We start from the raw sequence: 23,036 nt of genomic DNA on the forward strand, positions 1-23,036 counted from the left end.
AAAAAAAAATAAATAAATAAATAAATAAATAATAATAATAATAATAATAATAATAAAAAATTACTACCCCACAACTGTCGCTGCACCCATGATGGCAGCAGCAGCCGTCAGCATGCCGCAGCCACACCCCAAGTCTGCTACTAGTTTGCCTTCCAGGTCTCCAAAGGATGCCTGGATAGTGTGAGCGATGTGGGCAGCGATGTGTGGTGGTGTCTGGTATTGCTCCAGGGTTACCTTGGGGGTGTCAAAGTCCTGCAGTTCCTGCAGCCATGACTCTAACTCTTTCAGTCTTATCATTGTGGATATTTTACAATTACTGGTGTGATATAGAAACTGAAAGAAAAAAAATTAGGAAAACGTTATTACTTTTTCAGTAATTGAAGGATTGAAAGCTATCTAAATTACGAGTGAAAGAATTAAAAGAGTGCCCTGCAGTATGAAAGATCTCAGGATACCCAAAAAGGCTTATTTTTTCCAGATATTTTGCTGATGCACCCATCCACCTGAATCAGTGGGTTCACTATCCACCGATATGCACATTCACAGATTTCCTCCAGAATGCACTATGGTGGATCATAGGAATTTTTGCAATGCTACTCCAAACATTACGTACTATAAACTACACATACTATACACTTTACTGTTATTCATGTAAACTTATTATCAATACGTAGTCATTGAAATCTCACTTAACTGTAGGGTCGTCACCATGAGGTCTCTGCCATTTCTTTTTCCAACTTCAGATGCTTAAGCATATCTTACCATGTGAATTAGATGCTAATGAATGCTTCTTTTTAAAAAAATCAGGTGATGAAAATATTAAATTGGTATAAATGCTGGATCATAGCTGCAAACAGCTGTTCAGCTATTAACTATAAACAAACAGGTCCTCAGTCCTGTCGACGGTAGGGGTGGGCAGGTACTGGTACCAGTACTGGTACTAACTACCAGATGCACAACATGGTAATGTTACCAGACTACTCAGTATCGGTAACGGTGGGTACCACCAGAGCAGTATTCAATACCCATCAGTAATGGTACTGAGCAGTTTGTTACTGCTATAAAATAGTGTCATATAGCTGTTACTGTTAGTAACGGTACTGATACTGGTACCTGCTAAGCCTTACCACTGACAGGACTTGTTTGTTTATGTTCATCAGCTGAACAGCTGCTTGCAGTTTCAATCCAGTGTTTATACCCATTTCATATATCTATTACCAGATTTTCATAGAAAAATGCATTTAGTAGTAAATAATTTGCATGGTATGATATATTTAAACACTTGAAGTTAAAAAGAAAATGGCAGAGACTTCATGGTGAGGACTCAAACAGTTAAGTCAGATATCAGTGACTGCAAAAAGTTTATGTGAATCGAGTACAGTTTAAAGTATGTACAGCTGATAAATAAAGCTACTTATGATATTTTATGTTGCTTTCAGGTAACATAAATGCTTTAATAGGTACAGTTCATGTAAAATTGATGTTTTTTTCTGTTAGTCTAGTCTTTTTAGGGGGGGTGCTCACCAAACATTTATGGAAATTTACTATTCACTGGGGTCGGTGTCCCCTAACCCCAGCAAATAAGGGTGGAGAGGTGTATCATCCAACCATTATTGCTCATCCACTCTTTACTTTCCCTGACCAATCTTAAAACATATGAGTACAAATTATGCCATAGAGAGATCAAGTGCTTGGAAACAAGATATGTACAATTGGACTTCCTAGAGGCATAGAAATATGGACTGATAAACATTGTAGATGAACATATTATCTGGTAACTGTGCATCAGTTTTCTTCTTTCTGTATACTCACACCAGTAGGGACAAAGCTGCTGAGGAATTGACGAGATGAATCACTTTACTTTGGATCAATTCGAGGCAAGACTGGCAAGATAATGTTCCCAAAGGATGAGTCTTGGGGTATGAAGTAGCCAAAACTGGAGGATGTTGCTTGCAGGGGACTCGACCTTTGACTGTTACTTGCTATGTGTCCGTCAGTTCCAGATGACCATCCCTGAGAACAAGATTTAGTTATGCTAGATATACTAAAAAGACACCACATAAGAGGCAGTCCCCCCCACCCCCCTAAAAAAAGATATGATAAGTATATGATTTCTACATCATACGAAGCAGCTCTAAGGGAAAATAAATAGATAAAAGTTAAAATAACAATGATAAATAGATCAAAGAATGATAGAAGATGCCAGAGGGAGAACAAATACAAGTTGTTGAGCTGTTTTGATACTCCCCTCTTGGTTAAAGCAAAGGTATTCCAGAGTCTGCCAGGAAAAGGTATGAAAGAATGAAAATACTAGTTAACTCCTACAGGAGGAATTTTGACAGTATTGGGCTGAGCTGGTCGTCATGTGCTATGAGAGCATGGGAAGGACGGTGGAGTGCAGTTACCAAGCTTCACACCTGCACCAACTTTCCAACCCTGCATCAACTTTTGACCCCTCCACTAACTCTTGACCCCTGCGCCACCTTTTAACCCCTGCCCCAATTTTTTTTACTTTTGACCAACTTTTGACTTTAGTAGTTGGAAGGCTAAGGTACCTTATATGAACTGCCTATATCTTTGCTAGCATGAGAACAAGTGTAATTGAACTAGGGCTTTTTTGTATGTATTAGATTGCAGATTCAAGTTGAAATTACTGATAAAGAGCAGTGAAGGGCAGACAGGTAGTAGGTGCATTGGAGTGAGTTGTGAAAGGAAGAAGTGTGATCATGGAGGTAAAGAAGGGAATAGGGAACAGTATTATCCTGCCAACTCTGTCATATGCATCAGAGACGTGGACATGGAATGCAGCACAGCAATCAAGAGTACACACAGTGTAAATTAATTATATAAGAAGTGCATGTGGTGTGTCAGGATGGGATGGAGAAAGTAATGAAACCTTGTATGAGAGATTAGGTATGGGTGTGACAGCCAAAGGAGTGGATTGTGGAGTGGTTGAATGGGTGAAGCGCAGTGCACTGAGATGGTCTGGAGTTTGGACACGTGATGAGAATGAAGGAGAATGAATTTGTGAAGAGGGTGTATGAGGGAAGGGGTGTCAGGAGAAGACCACCTGTGAAGTGAATCAATAGAATGAGTGAGTACTGGTGTGAGAGAGTTAGAAGTAGCAGGATTGAGTGTGCTGAGAGGGAGTGCCAGAACAGGGAGAAATGGAGTCACTTCTGCCATGGCCACCCCCTGAAGGGAAGTTCCCGTGAGGAAGCAGGGCATCGAAGATATAGATAGCTAGATAGAATTACTGGTAATTTGGAATAAGAGAAAAATCTGGGGACTTTGTAAAGAGGTCTACTGGTGTAGCAACTGCCTCAGCAGATATTTAATGTTTTTTTTATTTTTTTAATAGGAACTGGGCATTATTATTTTTTTTTACAGAAATGGAAGCAGCTCAGAGGCAGCAAAAACAGAAAGCAAAAATGCCTGCAAAGTGCTGTTCTAGCAAAAAGAGTATTGTACAGAATGAGTGGACAGAAGAAGAGAATATGTATATCGTATGTAGATATACTACATGTAGGTCATTACTGTGTGGATGCTCTATTGCACTTCTATAAACGGTACTTGAAAACTGTTTTGCTCATCACCAACTAAGCTTACTTTTAATTTAGAGAGTCCTTGGCTGAGTCAGTCCAGATATGAGGGTTTAACTAGATATCATGTGCCAAAAATATACATGCTTAAGGATTTATAATGATACAAAAATATATAAAATACAAAACACAACAAACATGACTCAAACCTGTAAAAATATAAACACCCTAAACTTACAGTTGGCTGCTGTGAAGTGGCTGGGGTGCTGAGGGCTTGGGAAACACCTTGCTTCAGGAACAGCTGTTTCTTCAGCTGCAGATCCTCCAAAACCTTACGCTGAGCATTATCTGCCATGATGGAATTAACATCGAAATGTAGAACTACAAATCTTAATTACTTTGTGAGGCACTCAACACTAAAATGATGGCAAATACTGACATACTAGTTGTTGGGGTTGGCTTTGACATGTTTGATGATGTGCTGACAATTGTTGGCGGGGCAGGCAAGCGGGGCCACTTTAAGAAGCTCTACATCTCGTCTGAGAGTACATGACTATTTTTTCAGATAGGTTTTGGTGTGTTATGTATTAATCAGCTACTAGTCTTCTATTACTGTTTTTTCCAGCTAGGTTTTGGTGTTACGTATTAATCAGCTACTATTTTTCTTATTGCACATCATTAGTTTCTGAGGGTGGGGGGGATGAGGAATGAAAAAAATGTTGAGACAAAGGGCCGTATTACAAGTCAAGCCTGAGAAGTTTCGGGTCCCTACAGAGTTTGGGATGAATAACTCTGTAGAAACCTGAAACTTCTTGGATTAGACTTGTAATACGGCCCCTAAACCAACCGTTGTAGGGACCCCAAACTTCTCAGGTCTGACTTGTAATATGGCCCAAAAACAAAGTTGGTTTGATAGATTCTTTCAAAGCACACACACACACACACACACACACAAACAAATAAAACAGCTTCGTCCACCAGTGCGCCACGGATGAACTTCTAAAATCTTACCATATACTTTTTCCCGGTATATTAGAAGCAGTAGTTAGCTAGATTAACCATCATGTATACTAGACGTCACAGAACACTGGTAAGCAAGCAGAGCAAGGCCATCCTAATCTTATGACCTCTAACGATAAAATCCATTGACTATTAGAATGAAGATTACGGTTGATGACAGCTCCAGCACTGACCTCTATTGTTCGCCTGCGAGGCCATGACCCATCTTACAATACTCCAGGCTTTGGGACAACTCTGGGGTGGGTGTTGAAGAGGGCTTGGCGTGTTGTTGAGAGGTGAACTTGAGCTTGATCTCGATGTCACAGGTGGCTTGAGATTTCTCCCCAACCAGCCTTTGCATCGGCAGTTTCTTCTTCTTCTTCTTCTTTTGACCTGTTCCGTTTTGTATCGCTTCTTAGGTCCTCCTCAGCACTTCTATACTTCTTCACCACACACATTTTTAGTTACTTCACCCTGAACTAATTTGGTTTTCTGCTCTTTTCTTCCCCTGACTTTGCTTTTCTATGCCCTTTTTGTTAGTTTCAACTCTTTTCGTTTCACTCCACTTTCATTCCAGATCCGGGAATGAATTTTTTTTTTCCGGCGCTGGGAATTGAACCTGCCACAGACGAGACGGGAAAGCCATTTTTTAACCACTGCTAGTAAATGCAAGGGCATGAATTCATCCCAGACACCCCAAAAAGCTACTACCAGATCTCAAAACCACAATGAGTTTGGTCCATAAGCCTAATATTGTAGAAATACTTTTAAGCAAATGAGTTTTATTATAAGTAGTATTGCTTGATTGTCTTGAAACTCATATAGGTGCTAATCAAGTACTCAAAGCACTAGGATACAGTCATTTGTCGACTTAGCAGGTATGAACCCTTATTGGGAATATAATTTTTCCTTATTTGAGTGTATGAAAATTGACTTATCCAAAGAAAGGATAACCAGAAACAAATGAACTTGCCAATGCAGATGATTAGGGAAAAGGTTTTGTTACACCAACACAGGAAAATGTGCCTTACCTTGGTGTTGTATTCCAGCTTCCTTAATTTTGGTTGCAAGAATTGTTGTGGTTATCCTGCAGTCCATTCATAGCAGAGCACAAGTAAGTTGTTAAGGGAACTCCCGTCTTAGTAACTTGAATATCTTGAGAATCTTGATGATGAATAATTTGAATAATGAGAGCAACCTTTCTAGCCTAGGCCTCATGGATGATGGTGTGTGTGTGTGTCTGCACTGCTGAAGCGTGCTGATAAGAGGGCCTTGAGGGTTGAGGCAGGCAGGAACTCAACTTGCCAACCCACTGTTTGAATGACTGAGTGAGCCCCACCCTCTTGATAGTTTTAAAAGCAGATGGTTGTTAAGTAAAGCGTAAGGCAAGGCTTCTCACGTTCTGACTCACCACAAAGCATACGGGCATAAGATCAACATCTTTATGTAGGTCAGGCCAGTTTATGCCATAAAGGAATCGTTGAAACAATATAATTTGATAAAAGAAGAACTAACAGTATGGTAAAACAGTCAATTTAAGTGTTAGCACCAACCATGTAAATACAATAATAGTCTCTACATTAATTACCCTAACTTCTCAAGTCTCTGCAACTTTAGCAGTTAGCTACAAATCTGTATGAGCAACAGAGGCAAACATCGCCTGGCACACTGAGCAGTGTAATGCCACTGTAGTTGTTACAATCCTCATGATCCCCTTTTCCTTTTCAGATAGGGATGACCAGATTGTCATGCAGCAATCGATACCACATGGAACTCAGATCCTCCATGCACCTCCGTCTTTGAACAGCTCTGCACTAGTGTTATAAATACCATCTGTCTTCCCACTTTCATAGCAAATAAATAAATGTTATAGTAACTTATAATTAGAAAATTTGACAGCCAGAATTTAAAAACAAGGATGATGTAGGTACAGATGTAAGTCAAAGTTAGACCCCATTGTAGTGACACGACTTGCCTGATGGGCGAGCCTCCCATAACTCCCTCTGCCAGGGGGGTACCTCTTTGGCCGACTGGTAAAGGAGTGGCTCTCCCGTTATGCTGGTCGCGGGTTCGATCCCCGGTGCTGGCAAACCTTTCCTTGTCTGGATTAATTTCTCGTGTGTTTCGTTACACGCGATGGTCGTGTGGGAGTGTTGTAAAGAGAAAAATTCTGGCATTTCACTGGTGGCAAAAGTGGTAGGCATCCTCTCCTGTGGTTCTGTTGTGTCATCCCGAGAGGGTAACAGGTAGAGTGATGGCTCATGCTCTCCGAAGTTCACAGAAAATGGGAACTCAACACACAGAAATTAATCTAAATGGGAATGGGGAGACGTGTGGTGCTGACTTGCCTGATGGGCGAGCCTCCCATAACCCACTTAGCCAGTGGGGTACCTCTTTGGCCGACTTGGTAAGGAATGGCTCTCCCGTTACGCTGGTCGCGGGTTCAATCCCCGGCACCGGCAAACCTTTCCTTGTCTGGGTTAATTTCTCGTGTGTTTCGTTACACGCAGTGGTTGTGTGGGAGTGGAGAAAAGAGCAAATTCTGGCATTTCACCATGATTTGGGTTAAGAAAATATGAAGGGGCTTCACTACCCTGGTTATCGTGGCTTGTCTAGTGGCAGCCTGAACCACTGAATTCATACTGCCCTATAAATATATGACAACAGAAGAGTAGTTAGTAAGGTAGGAAGAGATATGGGTGTATTACTTAAACAAATTTTTACCAAGAAAAGATGGACTTACGAAAGACCTTCGGTTGAGTACTGCCTGTACAACTCTTGAAACCAAAACAAGATTGCCCTTTTTAGAGCAAAGCTCATTTTAAATATTGACACTTGAAAAAAATACCATGGAGGAAAATAAATGTCATGTTACAAATAATGAGAAATGTAATACACCTTTTTTTTTTGTACACTGCCAAAACTCCTAAAATGATCAGATGAATTTAATATACACCAAGTGCAATATGAGAACAATGTATCTGCTATGATATCTAGAGATTAACTTAACACCTACAATGGTCAGAAATATTCCATGTAAACTGTGAAATGAAAACTATGTATCCTTAACCTAAGGCCACACTATGCCATCTGAAAATGAACCTATTAGTGTGTTAACTTATCAACAGACTGCAAGGTGTTACGGTCCTCGTCATGATCCTGTCTGTTATTTCTAACTCCGTTGTTAAATAAAATCTTTACCTTAATCACCCTCATCAGCATGCAATAAACTCATTTTACTTTTCACTTTTCCCATAATGCCTTTCATTTTATCCCATGTTCCAAGCGCATCTGGTAAGTTGTCAAATACGATATGATCTGATACATCAACTGTCCACTTCTCTGAGGAGGGCAAAGACTTGAAGGGTGTGCAGGAGTCTGGAATCATTGTCCCCAGTTTGAAGCCTTTGGAGTGAGACCGGTGGTGCCGCTTAGTCTTGTGTGCTTCGTCCCCTGTGCCATCCCCACTACACGAGTTTTCGGACTGGGCCAGGTCTGCAGCAGATGGCTGGGACAACTGGCTGTCTTCTGAGTCCTCTTGGTTTACTTTGTCACTGCTGCTGTTAATGTCTGTTTTATCCTCATCCTCTGAACCTTTCCCCTCTTTGTTGTCCTTCTGTGTGTTTTTCTTGTCTAGTTCCTCCAGAATCTTCTGCTTCTTGACAATCAGGCCACCCACTGAGTCTTGTGAGTCATCACTAATTTCTCCTTCTTCCAATTCATGAGCCTAAAAGGAATATTCACAGTTAGCTAAAATCAGAAATGTATCCTCAGTAATCATCTGGCCCAATCACAACTAACTGCTTACTTTTATGTCACAGATGAAGTTAATTTCCAACCTTGCCCTACTGTATGAATCTAACTACTTCAGTAAGATGCCTTTAGACATGAGTTTGATTCCACTTTGGCTGCTCCACTAAAGCTACACAGATATCTTTAAGGCAAAAAATGGAATAATAATCATGATGGATATATGATGTTGATACAGGAAATAGACAGGTTAAATGTGTTGCCACACCACAGGACACTTACTCTCTTAGTGGGTGATGGAGATGGTGAAGGTTCTTTTGGTAGAGGTGGCAGGACAGGAGGCTCATCAGGCAATGGAGGGTTGAAGACAATGTCCTCTGCTTTGCCCTTATCAGTGTCTGGAGAATAAATTATAGATACATTTTTTTTTTTTGCCACAGTCAACTTGACCCAAGAAACTACTGGTAAAAGTTGCTATTTTTTATTTTCTACATGCTGAGCAGTAAACATGGGGGCTCTTACAGGGTTACTATTAGTATTACCATTCCTTTAAATTTTGATATAAAATCATTATAATTTCTCTAGTTGTCAGTGAATACTATTACTATTACTTGGTCTTCTATTACTATTACCTTTAAATGAAATACCAATAATCACAGTATTTAAGTCTTTTGAAAAGGATCAATGCGTTTGAATTAATGTCACTCCAAAACTTTTATATTTTTCCAAAACAAATTCCTGCTGAATGTAAACATTGATTCAGTAATCATTAGAAAAAATGACTAGAAAGTTAACCTTGAATCTGTAATATAAAAAATAAATAAATATGAAAAGTCTATTATTCTAGTTTGCAAGGGACCAGCACCGTGCTGGATTATCAAAAATGGTGGACAAATGGATTGCTCTTGGACAATTAGATTGTACTGCATGTTTTTTTTCTTTATTAATCTGGTGTCAGTCTGTTAAAGTACTGCACTGTTCCTGAGCTGGACACCTCCCTCTCACTCCCACTCCTCTTATTTGTATATAAATTGTAACCAGAATTATGTCCCATTCTCAGATATGAAAGGTTATCTTATTTCTGAGAAGAAAATCCTCAATAATCATTTACTGGTTTAGTTTAGTTTAGTTTAGTACTTGCTAGTAGGGTTCTAAAGGGTGGGAAAGTTTCCTGAAAAATAGAAACTTTCCAAGAATTTTCAGGGCCCAGGAATCTTGGGAATATTGGTGAATTTTCATTTTTTTCAAATAATCAAAACAATTTTGGTAAATATAACTATTAATTAAAAAGTTTTAAGCAACAAAAATTGTATTTCCAATAGGTTAGGTTAAGTTTAAGGAACTTTCAAACACCTGATATCCAGACACCTATAACATAAATTAACAAAGAAAGTCTTCACTTCGTTATATAGAAAGTCTCATTTACTAAGGAAGAATAGATAATTTTTTTCTGAGTCAAGACGTATGGTAACTGTTTGTGGTTTCGTTAGGTTAGGTTAAGTTTAGGGCATCTTAAAACACATGATATGCAACAGCTTATGGCAGAAAATAACAAAGAATGGCCTCAGTCAGTCAGTAGGGAAGAATATATGATACTTCTCAGTCTAGATTTATGGTAACTGTTAGAGGTTTTGTTAGGTTAGGTTAAGTTTAGGTTATCTTCAAACACTAGCCTATGGTAACTGTTAGAGGTTTTGTTAGGTTAGGTTAAGTTTAGGGTATCTTCAAACACATGATAGCCAGCAACTTGTGGTATAAATTTATAAAGAATGGCCGCACTTTGTTGTACAGGCTGAGAATACCTTATCTGAAATTCCTGGGGCCGAAAGTGTTGCAGAATTCGGATTTTTTTGGATTTCAGAATATTTTTACTTGAATCTAATTAAAATGAAAACTGATGATGTAATTATAGCAGATACCCCCATGCCCAAACTCCCACATAATCCTCCCATGCCCGTGCAAACTTAGGAAATGTGTATAAGGCCAGAAAACAAGGAAAACATAAGGTCAAAATTTTTTACCCGCCCAGCCTCCCCTCCCTCAATAAACACTCCCAACATGCAATGAAACACACCTTAAAACACGTAATAAAATGGAGATAAACGAAGTCATAAAGTCAGAAAAAAACTAAATGAAATAGCTATGACATGGTGTCACAATTCACTGTCCAGGTTATATTGTCACCATCAAGCTCTGAGGCAAGAGTGGCTTTCAGAATAAAATGTTATGCTACTTGGATTCATTCATTCTACCATACAAAGACGTTCCGCTACAGTCAATTAAATGTCAGCTACTGCATTCTTCATTTTCATTCTCTGCTTCCACATGCACCTATAATTTTTCACCCTATCTAGCCAGCTACTTCAGAAAAAATTCTATATACTCACCACCATCTACATCCATTTCTATTGTAGGCGGAGGAGTCTTGCTTCTCAGTTCTGAATCCTTGAGTTTCTTTTTCTTGTAAGCTTCAGCCTTGTTCTGGTTCATGTAATACAGGAACTCTGATTTTTGGTGGCATGGTTGCATTGGTGGAAAGTTATACCACTGGCACTCCTGGAGGACAAAAGTTTACCTCTTATAATTAGTGCTCCTTAATTAAATACAAGACAGTACAAGATCCACAGAAAAGTATGTCAATAATAGTAGAGCCAGGAAAAACTATACTCGGATGCAAAAATAAAGATACTTTGGGTGTTGCCCTCCCTTCCCCACAGTGTTGCCAAGTCTACACCCTGTCCAGGTCAAGGCATGGGGGATTACTTTACCCCTGGGAGTTGACGTCAAAGACCACTCTCTCTCTCTCTCTCTCTCTCTATCTCTCTCTCTCTCTCTCTCTCTCTCTCTATATATATATATATATATATATATATATATATATATATATATATATATATATATATATATATATATATATATATATATATATATATATATATATATATATATATATATATATATATATATATATATATATATATATATATATATATATATATATATATATATATATATATATATATATATATATATATATATATATATATATATATATATATATACTGTGTGTGTGTGTGCAGACTTGTGTGTCCAGTACTAATGGAGGTCCGTAAGTATATATATATGTGTGTGTGTGTGTGTGTGTGTGTGTGTGTAATGGCATAGGCTGTGTTGTCATTTTTTAAATTCTTTAATATATTTCATTGTTACTATACCAGAAAATGACACACACAACAATGAATAATGAATTATTCATGAATACTTCAAAAAAACATCCAATAGTATATAGCTTACACATGAAATACGAATACAGGTAACTCTCGATTTACGTGAGTATTGTGTCCTTGAAGAGGTCATGTAAATCAAAAACAATGTAAATCAAACAAGAGGTAGGTTTCTATCGAAAAATAAATATTCACTTCATTCAGTGGGGAGAGAGAGAGAGAGAGAATAGCCATATCACCGAGATATTCACTCAGGCACTCAGTCTCAGCCTCACAAGACATGAGGGACACCATGAGCAACTGGCTAGTATTGGTACCGGTACCGAGCAGTCTGGTACCGGTTCCGTACCATATAGCTGGTACAGTTAGTACTGGTACTGGTACTGGTACCTGCCCACCCCTATGGTTGAGTAGCGTGGCAGCGTGGGTACTGTACTGTTGTTCAAGTGGTCCACGGGAAGAACTGAGCTCAGCTGTGTGGCCGCGGGAGCGACTGGCTAATATTGGTACCGGTACTGTACCATATAGCTGGTAACGTTAGTACCGGTACCTGCCCACCCCTATAATGTTGAGTAGCGTGGCAGCGTGGGTACTGTATTGCTGTTCAGTGGCGCGCGGGAAGAACTGAGCTCAGCTGTGTGGCCGTGGCGCCGTGTGAGTCCAGTTGCGTGAGACATCTGGTGGCCACTCCATGAAATATCGCGTATAAGTGAAAAAACGTGTAAATCAAACATTTATATAGATTTTGGACCCCGCGTTATTTCAAAAACACGTAAACCAAACTCGCGTAAATCAAGTTACCTGTATACACACAGTATGGGTTGCGTTGGTTACGATATATCTGTGCATACGTGGGTGCGGTCATTCGTGCATGTGTGTGTTAATTAGTTTTCTTTTCTGGCATCCCACACTATATTAATACAGGCAAATAAGGCTTGAAGTCTACAAATAGTTGAGAACCACTGCTATAGTCTACAGATCTGATTTCTAGAATTATTATTATTATTTTTTTTATTTTATTCTAAAATTAATAACTCCACACTCGGCTATTCACACACAAACTCTCTCCCCAAGCATGTTACTCACATCTAAAACACCACGAGGCAGATTGTCATTGAAGCCCGGGTAAGAGACAAGCTTCTCTGGTTTGTACTTCACTGTTGTTGGCTCTGCTTCCCCCTCCTCTTCATCAGGGTGTGACACTTCTAATCATACAGATTTAGTTAAATTCATGAAAAAAAAAGAACTTTCAATGTATATATATTCCTCACAAGAAAATTTAGTAGATAAAAAGCCATTAAGTTTTCAATCAACTACTTCCTACTGTTCATATGGTGTACATGACTTCAGCAATTGTAACACTGTGCACTCCCTTACTGCTGTGAATAATTTTGAGTTAAGTATAAAACTGAAAATCTTGGTGCCTTTCTTTCTACAGGAACCCCCAATTATTAGACTGTTCATTGTTCATCATGCAATCCCTGCCATTCTGACATTTCAAATCACATGCCAGACTTCTGCCCCACCACCAGGCTGCCACTCCACCTGGCTATTTGATAGTCAGCTAGGTTGCCTTCCCTTTCCTCTACCTTTGTCCACTTATCACCCCAGTCACCATCATTAGAAGATGGCATAAGATCATCACCAGTGAATACCTTTGCTAATAACTTGTTTTGTTGGTGGTGGAAAAGTTTTTTTTTTTTTCTTTTCCATTGAATTTTTCTAAGATTAAGAAGGTGGGGAGGAGCTTAACCTTGCTATTTCTATTCAATCCTAGAGGAAAAATATGAGTTAATTATTTGACCACTTTCTATGGTACACAATCAAATAGCAGGGTTTCTTGTGCTACAAAGTACTTTCCTTTTAACCCGGTAGCAGCGGGGATCATGTTTCTTAATGGTCCCCCCAAGCAAGAAAAATGAGAAAAAATCACCCCTCACACAAACCATTTCATAATATATATCCAAGCATTTATGATCAGATTATGTATCATCTATTTTGGGGGGTTTATATCATAGCACAAATTTGGCCCGTCGCTGCTACACGGTGAAGCCACAAATTTGGCCCGTCGCTGCTACCGGGTTAAGGGGAACTTTACTGCCACTACCTACATCCTTCTTTAGAATTCTGCCTCATGCCACAGCATCATGCAAATTTTATGGCTAGTAGCATCTTACTTTGTCCTGATGCATCATACATCTTCACATCTGCCTGATGAACCTCTGCCTCCTTCAGCCAGCCCGGAGGATAGCCCAGGACACGCATTCGGTATATAAACAGTGGCAACTGGTTTGGTCTCAGTCCCAGTGCATAGCGGAGGTTCTCACTGATCTTTCCAGGCTGGTACTGTCCAAATTTGTTCTCACAATCTTCATGGTATCTCCTGAAATACAAAATAATCAAATTTACTTTTTCTTGCATTTTTAATTGTACTTCTTTACTGTAAATTTTCAAGATGGTGGCCATAGTGGCAGAGTTTGGGGGATCTCCGCATGTCCTTGTCTCAGTAACTCAAATCTTTGTGTTTTAAGAATCCCTAACCTAACCAGACTCTAACTTTTCTAACAGTTTTCATATTTGTGTACTGAGTTCATTCATGTATACACCCTTAGTAATGAGACTTTTTGTATATATATATATATATATATATATATATATATATATATATATATATATATATATATATATATATATATATATATATATATATATATATATATATATATATATATATATATATATATATATATATATATATATATATATATATATATATATATATATATATATATATATATATATATATATATATATATAATATATATATATATATATATATAGTATATAGGTGTATGAGAAACACTAAACACAATTTAGTAGTAGAGCTGGGTTAATATAATGTTAGTTGGAACTTAATGGATGATGCTGTGTAATGAAACTTAGTTGAGGACTTAAGACCACCTGGAAGAAGACAAAATACCCAACGTTCGACGAAGCTAGACTCTTGAGATAAGTATGCAATGGGCAAGGATTAGGAGAGTGGATAAGTTTAAATACCTTGGTTCAACAGTGCCTGAGGATGGAAATTTGGACTACAAGATAACAGTGTGCAAAGTGAAATAAATGAAGAAAAATGTTGGGGGTGTTATGGGATCACAGAATCAACATAAAGCTTAAGGGAAGAGATGTAAGACTAGCAATGAAGAATGGGGCTGAAACATGGCCAGTGAAGATGGTGCAAAACAAAAAGTTGGATATAGCCAAGATGAAAATGTTTAGATGGATGTTTTGAATAACAATGGATAAAATCAAGAATCAAAGGATAAGAGGAACAATGAAGGTAGCAAAGACATTGAAAAGGCAGCTACAGGAGAAAAGACTGTGATGGTATTAGCATGTGATGAGAAGTGAAGATACATGCAGGAAAAGGAGTGACAGAGGTGGAAGTACATGGCAGAAGGAGAGAAAGACCAAGGCACAGATGGATGGACTGCAATAGGAGGGATATGAGGGTAAAGCCGCTGTCAGAAACCTCAACCTCACAAAACAATGAGAAAGGGTGTACTGAAAATAAAGACACCCACAAGCAGGATATTATTGCTCTTTTTTTCTCTTATCATTGAAAATTAGATGAGCCAAAGACTGTTTCCACTCACACGCTGGAGACTCGGGTGTTCATGTGTTTCCTTCTGTTGGTGGATATTTTGGACTGGTCAAGGGGCTGGGAGCAGTTACTCATGTTGTGGTCGCCGAGGCAATTAAAACAAGACTGCTTGGGCCGGGCATCATTGATCTTCTTGCCGGTGAGCATGCTGAACTCCACATCTGTCAGAACACCTTTGAAACCCTGGGAAAGGAAAATCTTTAATGTAAGGAGGACATTTATAATAATAATAATAATAATAATAATAATGTGCAGTTTATTACCCAAGAAAGTTTTATAATAGACAAAAATATGACATGATGTCTTGGCTTACAAAATTTGCCTTATCCTGAATAAGGATTTAAGAATAAAATCTAAAGAAACTAAAACTCAAAATCAATAAAAAAATAAGTATGAATAAAAACAATGTCATTTTGAAGAATGTACGATTAGTTAGATGGTTGGCAGGGCATTAATCTTGCAAACAATATAAGGAATAGTTGAATTTCTGAATTGGTTCATTCTACATTTCACAGAGTGGAGTAACTGCCTGCCTCTTCTGGTCTCTCTCCCATGAATGTCATGCATAGATATTGTGGCAGTGTGTGTCTATGCTCTGGTCACCTATGAGGGTTTATACCAAGTCAGACAATCAGCTCCTTTAGTCTCTAAAATAATGAATTAGCACCCAGAGGAGTTAGCATATTGTAATAGTTATTGAATTGCATCCCAGGATGATTAAAAAGTGTTTTAATATTAAAAATATGAAGTGGATGAGCAGAGAAATGTTGAACTGTTTATATGAAAGAAAAGGACTGTACTAGAGTAGTGAGTGGGGGTAGAATGATGAAACAGCTTGGGTATTCAAAGATGGTATATGTACAGGAGCAAATGGGAAGTTTGACATCACACCAGGATAATTAAAAGAATTTTGATGACCATGTATTAGAAAAGTTAGTTATTCTTTAATACCCTTTAAGAGTCAACTCTTCAGTATGAATGAGACTGGTATTGGGCTCCACCAGAATTAAACTATTGGGTGTTGTATGGGACAAGACAACAAAGCACTCTAAGAAGAGGTTTTCATATGACACTTTCCTGAAATATTTTGTTCATTGCCACATTCTACATAACTATTACAGTCAGGCATTAACACAGTTTTCCTGATGTATGCATAGTGGAAGTATTGAGTACTTTCTCAACTATGAAGTATAACAAAACAGAAAATATATTGATGTAACCATTATTAACGACAAAATTGCATGGCAGTATGTTATGTAGTCAAAACCCATAAATACTCAATCCTCAAAATATACATGATTCTAGCAGCAACATGATTGGTCAATCCCTCTCCAGTAAGGGGCACACTCACATTACAAGGGCAAATGGCACATCTCACTTACACTGTCATATGAGGGTACCACATCCAAGGCAGTGGGTGGTCCTATTGGCGTCTCCTCAACTAGTGACACATCTCCCTCGGTGTCCAGCTCCACTCCCTCAGGCATGGTGCTCACTTCTGAAAAATTTAGGAACATTCCATATCTTATTCACTTGTGATCCCCAGTTTTTCACAGCCACCACATCACATTCTTTCCTCTTTTGACTATGTACACTTCAATTATTTTATTGCTTCCTTAAGTTTCAGACATTAAACTTTCTTGTGATGGGAATCAGGGAAAAAAGGTTGAGGATGAATTGAACTTGCTCACCTGCACTACTTTCAACTCCTTCATCAGTTTCTCCTGTTACATCTAAAGTAAGAAAGCTGTCCACTGCTTCACTGCTCTGCACACTCCTCTCCCCATCCTGGATCTCACTGTCTTCCTGTGATGTGTCTGAAAAGAACATTTTGAGACTTATGACAAGAGATATTGGGATATGTGGGCTATATAGATTCTCTTGAAATCAGTCCTTCACACTGTGCAGTGCTAGTTTTTAAGCAAGTGTACAATACTGGAAAGATAACACTGTATTTCCCCACCATATAAGATACTGGTAAATAAGACATCTATAATTTGAGAAGGTAGTTTTAGAATAAAATGAGTGAGTCAATATTCATTGTTAATATAGGCCACAAAAACACGACAAACAACATTTTGATGAATAATTAAACATTCTAATGAACATGCACACTATAAACGAAATAGGATTTCACTTAAATCCGAGTGGTCTATTTCTGAGAAACTAAATTTCTGGATACAGTATGATAATTTTTCAGACATTTTCCTATGAGCTATGCCAAACATAACTTTTAGGGAAGAGAATCCAGGTTTAATTAGGAAAGATACTTTTTTTTATAAAAAAAGGTCTTATATATGAACAAGATATGATATGCTCAATATCTAAAGGGTGAAATAATGTTACATATTGATTCCAACTGAGTACTGCATGACAGCCACACCTTTCAAGCTCATCTCCACTGCCAATAGACTTACCACAGATGGTGCTGTTGGGGGCCATGTCCCCCACCGGACTCTCCTGGAGGGGCACGCACACAGGATCATCATCATTCTCTTTTTGCTTTGGCATTGCTGTTGGAAATACAACAGTACATTCAATACCTTCAGTGCTATCAAGGATCACAAAAATTTAGGAAAGTTTAATACATTTGAGACTATCTGAAAGGATATATTACATATTCATTGATCTAGTCATTCATGACTCATTATTAAGCCATTAAACCCAGAACAAAATAAATTTAGCTGAACCCCATCAACCCATGAACCTAACCCCAATACATAAGGTGTAATCTAGTAAATTTTGTCATGGATATCCTCCAGTTCTGTGAATGAAACCATCTTTCTGACAGATGTTTGTTTAGAAATTATCTTGCACTTGTTTCTTAAGCAAATTTCAATTGTTTTTACTCCCCCTTCCCAACAAGAACTAGCTAGCTTTTTTATAGATAGAGATTAATAAATTACCAGGCAACAGAAAAAGAAAAATGTGAAAAAGTTTCATTCATAAAGAGGACAATAATGAAGGAATTAGTGGACACAGTAAGTGCAGATTACAAATGGACATAATATATGGTACCTAACTATAAAAGTGTAAAGACTTTTGAACATAAATGTTCCCTCATCCAGTGAGGTAATTAACCCAATCATTCAATTCTAAGCTTAATTTATCCTGGAGAAATAAATGGGAAAGTTTTCCTCTTCTGGAGCTAGTTCTTCAGCCACACCCTCCTTTTGTTACAACTGATTCTTGCACAAAATACTGCAAATGCAGCTATAGTCTGCAGGTGTGTGGCAGAGAATGGCTCCATGATAATGCTGTGTTGGCTCAACACAGAATGACAACTTTTACTAAAGAAGCTGATGCATGTACCTGCCCCTTCTCAACAGCCGTACAGGCTGGGCCTGAAAGTGTATGGCCAGCTTACGACTGCACCAACCATATAATGAAGACATTATAGGGGGTTACTTGCTTGAAAATAAAAGTAAAAATCAAAAAAGAGTAACATAAAATTTGGATAAGAAATATGAAAAGAAAGAAAAAATACTGGGAACCGATGTCCATCCATCCTGGGAACTAAACAGTCATTCTTCAGAGCATGTGTACACATCTTACCCATCCTCTTCCTCTCTCTTTCGCTTGAGGTGCTGTGAGGTGTGGTGAGCTGGGTAAATGAAGGCAATGACGGACAAAAAGTGATGAAACAGCTGAGCATTGTCAGGGAAACTCTTCCTAAACATAAAAAGAGCCAGGTAGCCCTCCAAGCCACCAGCAAATGATCCAGCCTTGGGGAGACAGCTCCTGACATTCTTCCACTCCACATGAATGTTCTGGAGGTGGGCTTCCGTGAGGTGGTCAACATGGGTGAGGTGGTGGCCAACAGCAATGTGATTGTAGCCATGTCTGTGCAGGTTGTCATAGCCCTCCCACCTGTCTGTTATGATTGTTGTATCAGTGACCACAAACTCCCGGATTTTCTTTATTACAGCAGCCTTCGTGTGGGCTTCTATTACCGTCAGGAAAATCTTGCCGCTGCCCCTCTCACACCCTCCCAGCACCCAGTTGCTGTCCTTCCCGTTCCTTAGGTTGCCAAACTTGGCCACATGCACCTCCACCTTCTCGCCTGGCCCGCCCAGCCTCACGGGGTGCTCCTGGTAGAAACGGACCAGAAAATCCCGATACAACTTGAACCGGTATACTACAGTGTTGAGGCCCACCCCCGCCTCGTGCGCTGCCGCCCCCGCCGTGTAGTTGTGGATGAAGCAGTACAGGAGGATCAGCGACTGCTCCTGCGGGACGTGCGAGCGGCTGAGGAAGGTGCCGCTCAGGGCGCTCTCCACGTACCCGCACCCCCGGCCGCACTGAAACACAGGCTTGTTGGGTTTCTTCAGCCGGACTTTCACACTCTGGCCACAGGAAGGACACTCTGACTCCCTGCGGAACAAATTGTGGGCAACGAGGAAGTCCATGCGCCTGTCGTCGTCCTGGGAGAGCAGAACAATCCCGCGGAGATTGTTGTCACACCCGCTGCACGCCATGACCAGCGAGGCCTTTCCCGCCACCCCCGCCGCGCCTGCCCCTGTACACTAGAGTCCCTTACTGCCTTGCTACCTCCTCGACGTCCTCACTCACCTTAGCTTAATTTTGTGGGTGGTAATTCGTGGTGTTCCTCAGGGTTGTGAAGGCTGCGGGAGGGCGGAGGGAGGCAGCCAGAGGGACCTCCAGACAGTGTGAATGTAAAGCAATGTTTTGGATGTGATATATCCCCCCAAAAACGATGTATATATATTTTTTTCAGTGTAATTTGTAAAGACCGGAGAGTGGTTGGGTCATGAATTGTGCTGAGGGAGGAACTCAAGTCGTTTAGGGGAAGAAGGGAGATAACTACCCTCCCCCCCCAAAAAAAAGATGTATTAAATGGCAAGAAAAGTAAATTATGACGCGATTAATACTGCATACGTCATTCTTTTACGTCAATCACATAATGGTTGGGTCATGAGGGAGGAACTCAAGTCATAAAGGGGAGGAAGGAGATAACTACACCCCCCTAAAAAAGATACACGGTTTATGTGATTGACGTAAAAGAATGACGTATACAGTATTAATCGTGTCATGATTTACTTTTCTAGCCATTTAATTTTGATTTCAAACTTAAATATCACGATTACACAGGAGAGATCATCGCTGTCAAGGGACCTGGCGTATAAATGTTTCCCTTGACCAACGTTGGCGTGGCGAGGCGAGGCGAGGCGGCCGTTTTTATTAAAGACTCCCTGGCTGCTGGGTGCCGGGTGCTGCTGCCCCCCACCCGCCGGAGATCTGCCTGGTACGCGCCCTTTGCAGTAGCGCCGCTCTAGGACAGCAGGTGGTCGGAAGGTGAGTGCCTGAGGTGTGTTGTGGTGGCCGAGGAAGCGGCTTTGCCTTCGCCAGTAATCCCTGTTAATTACCCAGAGTTACATTAATTTCGGATGTTATTAGCGAGAGGGTAGCCACCTCTTGCGAAGTTAATGCTTACAATATGGATTCTTTTTCGGTCCCTGAATGCAGTGCAGTAACAAATGACTTCCGGAAAGTAGGAGGGTCGAGGGGGGCCCCACCGATAGGTAGGTTACGCCAGGTAGTTAGGTTAGGTTAGTTAAATTTATGCGGCATGCAGAGTGGAGTGGCGGAAATACGCAGTGCGGGACAGGACAAGGCAGCAGTGGGGGTGGTCCACTACGTGGCCCAGTGCTCATGGATGGCAGCAGGCAGCGCAGGTGCATAACAGGCATTGAAAAGTCAATCATTTATTGATTTCTGGAAAAAAATACTACCATATCCAAACTAAACAATCATATGTTGTCCAGAAATAAGCAGTCAGTATCTCAAAATTAGTAGGCTACCCTCTTGTTAATAATCCCATTCAACTCTTCATTATGTGTTTATTATTTATCCCAACAGCAGGTACAAAATTTATTTTAGTGCTTTTGTAACTTTTCTGGTGATAACAGCTGTCATTTTGTATTACCTTTGCTTCTGAATAGATGGCTCAGATTTTTTCAATAGCCTCAAAGGTAACTTTAAGGTGAGGATGTCCAGTTATCTGCCATATTTAATGATATTTCTGTCCTCCTACACAGGTACATTGACAGGAAGGCCCAAGTTTCAATTAGACGTCCAAAATGGATTTCCAACATCGTGCCGGAGGCAAGACTGGCGGGGGAGGACAGGCGTCATGGTCTGAGAGCAACAGAGACCGTCGGGAGAGGCTGCGGCAGCTAGCCTTGGAGACCATTGACCTTAACAAAGATCCTTACTTTATGAAGAACCACTTGGGGTCATATGAGTGTAAACTCTGTCTGACCCTCCACAACAATGAGGGAAGTTACTTGGCGCACACCCAGGGCAAGAAGCATCAGACCAATCTTGCTCGCCGTGCTGCCAAGGAGGCCAAGGAGTCCCCAGCCCAACCAGCGCCAGAGAAGCCACGTGTTGAAATGAAGAAGTTTGTGAAGATTGGTCGGCCTGGCTACCGTGTCACTAAGCAGAGGGACCCAGAGACTGGCCAACAAAGTCTCCTCTTTCAGATTGACTATCCAGAAATTGCTGACAATGTGGCTCCAAGGCACCGGTTCATGTCAGCTTACGAACAGAAGGTGGAGCCACCAGACCGTAAGTGGCAGTACCTTCTGTTTGCTGCTGAACCGTACGAGACCATTGCCTTCAAGGTGCCGAGCCGTGAGGTGGACAAGTCGTGGACCACATGGAACAAGGAAACTAAACAGTTCTTCCTGCAGTTTGCCTTTAAGGTGGACCCCAAGGCCAAGATGGTGCCTCCTGTCCCCCCACCCCTCGCAGGGCCCCCAGGACCACCAGGACCCCCAGGCATGCCCCCTCCTCCTGGCTTGCCTCCACGGCCACCCATGATGCCTACAGGACCCCCACCCCCGGGCATGCCCCCTCCACCTGGCATGCCTCCACCATCGTCTCTCCGGCCTCCCATGAGGCCTATGATGCCCCCACCACCTGGCCCTCACGGACACCTCAGGCCCCCACCAGGTCCCCCACCACATGGCATGCGTGGACCCCCACCACCCCCAGGAGGCCCCCCTCCTCCTCCACCACCTTTTAATCCTGTCCCACCACCACCACCCTCAGGAGGAATACCACCTCCTCCTCCTCCTAAGAATTAGGTACAGATAGGTTTAATTACTCTATTGGATAATGTATGAATTCACTAAAGCTGTTACTGTAATAACTCTTCAGTCTCTGAGTAGTAGTATTTCTGTGCATAGCACAGGCAACAAAAACATACCTTTTTTTTCAAGTTATTGCATGTTAATCCAGTCATTGCAGTAAAGACCAGTCAGATGTAACTAGATTATTTTAATAAATGGTTTAATGTTTTAACTAGTTTTGTAGCTTTTTCCTCAAGCAATGTCTCCATTATATTCCTAAATATTTTTCTTAAATCCAGTGTGGCAAGACAATATTCACCTACCTTGCATTGTCTAACATCCTAATGTGGCAATACCACCTCACCATAGTTTACTTTGCTTGCCTGTCACACAATTCTATACGCCACACCATTTCCTTTCTCACTATGACGTTCGAGGCATCTTCAAAGTGTATTGAACCTTAGAATGGAAAAAAAGTTCCTAACATTTCAGGTTCCAACTCTTAAAATCCTTCAAAGTAGGCCCCTTGTGACTCTACACATTTAGCCTAGTGCTCTTTTCATTGCTTGAAGTGTGTTTGGAAGTCTTGTTTTGGAATGGCTATCAGTTGTACCATTGTATTCAACATGATGTGTCTTCTCAGCTCAAATTGTGACCATTTCAGCAGCACTTCAGCTTGATGGACAGCCAGAAATCACAAGAACCATGTCTGAAGAATAGGGAGCCTGGCAAACCTAAGAAATATTTTATTTCAACCAGA

General features: G+C 40.3%; 4 protein-coding genes across 5 annotated transcripts in view; 2 read left to right on the forward strand and 2 right to left on the reverse strand.

Annotated features, from left to right (window-relative positions):
* Positions 1–1,961, reverse strand: part of LOC127007306 (rRNA N6-adenosine-methyltransferase METTL5-like) — a 7,498-nt gene extending 5,537 nt beyond the window's left edge. The window contains exons 1-2 of the mRNA XM_050878109.1: positions 1,813–1,961; positions 68–333 (exon numbers count right to left, since the gene is read on the reverse strand). Coding sequence (XP_050734066.1) covers positions 68–297 — 230 coding nt within the window. The 5' untranslated portion in view covers positions 298–333; positions 1,813–1,961. The remainder of the gene's footprint in view (positions 1–67; positions 334–1,812) is intronic.
* LOC127007305 (uncharacterized) overlaps positions 1–7,747 on the forward strand; it is a 27,983-nt gene extending 20,236 nt beyond the window's left edge. The window contains exon 6 of the mRNA XM_050878108.1: positions 6,270–7,747. The gene's annotated coding sequence lies outside the window, so the exon portion shown is untranslated. The remainder of the gene's footprint in view (positions 1–6,269) is intronic.
* Positions 7,413–19,907, reverse strand: LOC127007302 (zinc finger CCHC domain-containing protein 8 homolog). Its single transcript, XM_050878102.1, has 10 exons — positions 19,752–19,907; positions 17,597–17,692; positions 16,871–16,996; positions 16,562–16,677; positions 15,172–15,362; positions 13,693–13,898; positions 12,602–12,720; positions 10,679–10,847; positions 8,574–8,689; positions 7,413–8,268 (listed from the first exon to the last, which is right to left on the reverse strand). The coding sequence occupies exons 2-10, from the start codon at positions 17,688–17,690 to the stop codon at positions 7,744–7,746; spliced, it is 1,662 nt and encodes a 553-aa protein (XP_050734059.1). The 5' UTR covers positions 17,691–17,692; positions 19,752–19,907; the 3' UTR covers positions 7,413–7,743.
* A 383-nt stretch (positions 19,908–20,290) lies between these two features.
* Positions 20,291–22,504, forward strand: LOC127007303 (splicing factor 3A subunit 2-like). 2 transcript variants are annotated; one of them, XM_050878104.1, is made up of 2 exons: positions 20,291–20,508; positions 21,239–22,504. In XM_050878104.1, exon 2 carries the CDS (start codon positions 21,281–21,283, stop codon positions 22,289–22,291), a length of 1,011 nt encoding a protein of 336 aa, XP_050734061.1. In that variant the 5' UTR covers positions 20,291–20,508; positions 21,239–21,280; the 3' UTR covers positions 22,292–22,504. The 2 variants fall into 2 exon arrangements, with proteins under 2 accessions (XP_050734061.1, XP_050734060.1); XM_050878103.1 differs by having other exon boundaries at positions 20,301–20,495.
* Positions 22,505–23,036: the final 532 nt, after the last annotated feature.

The sequence above is a fragment of the Eriocheir sinensis genome, chromosome 35, assembly GCF_024679095.1.
Source record: "Eriocheir sinensis breed Jianghai 21 chromosome 35, ASM2467909v1, whole genome shotgun sequence".
Taxonomy (NCBI): domain Eukaryota; kingdom Metazoa; phylum Arthropoda; class Malacostraca; order Decapoda; family Varunidae; genus Eriocheir; species Eriocheir sinensis.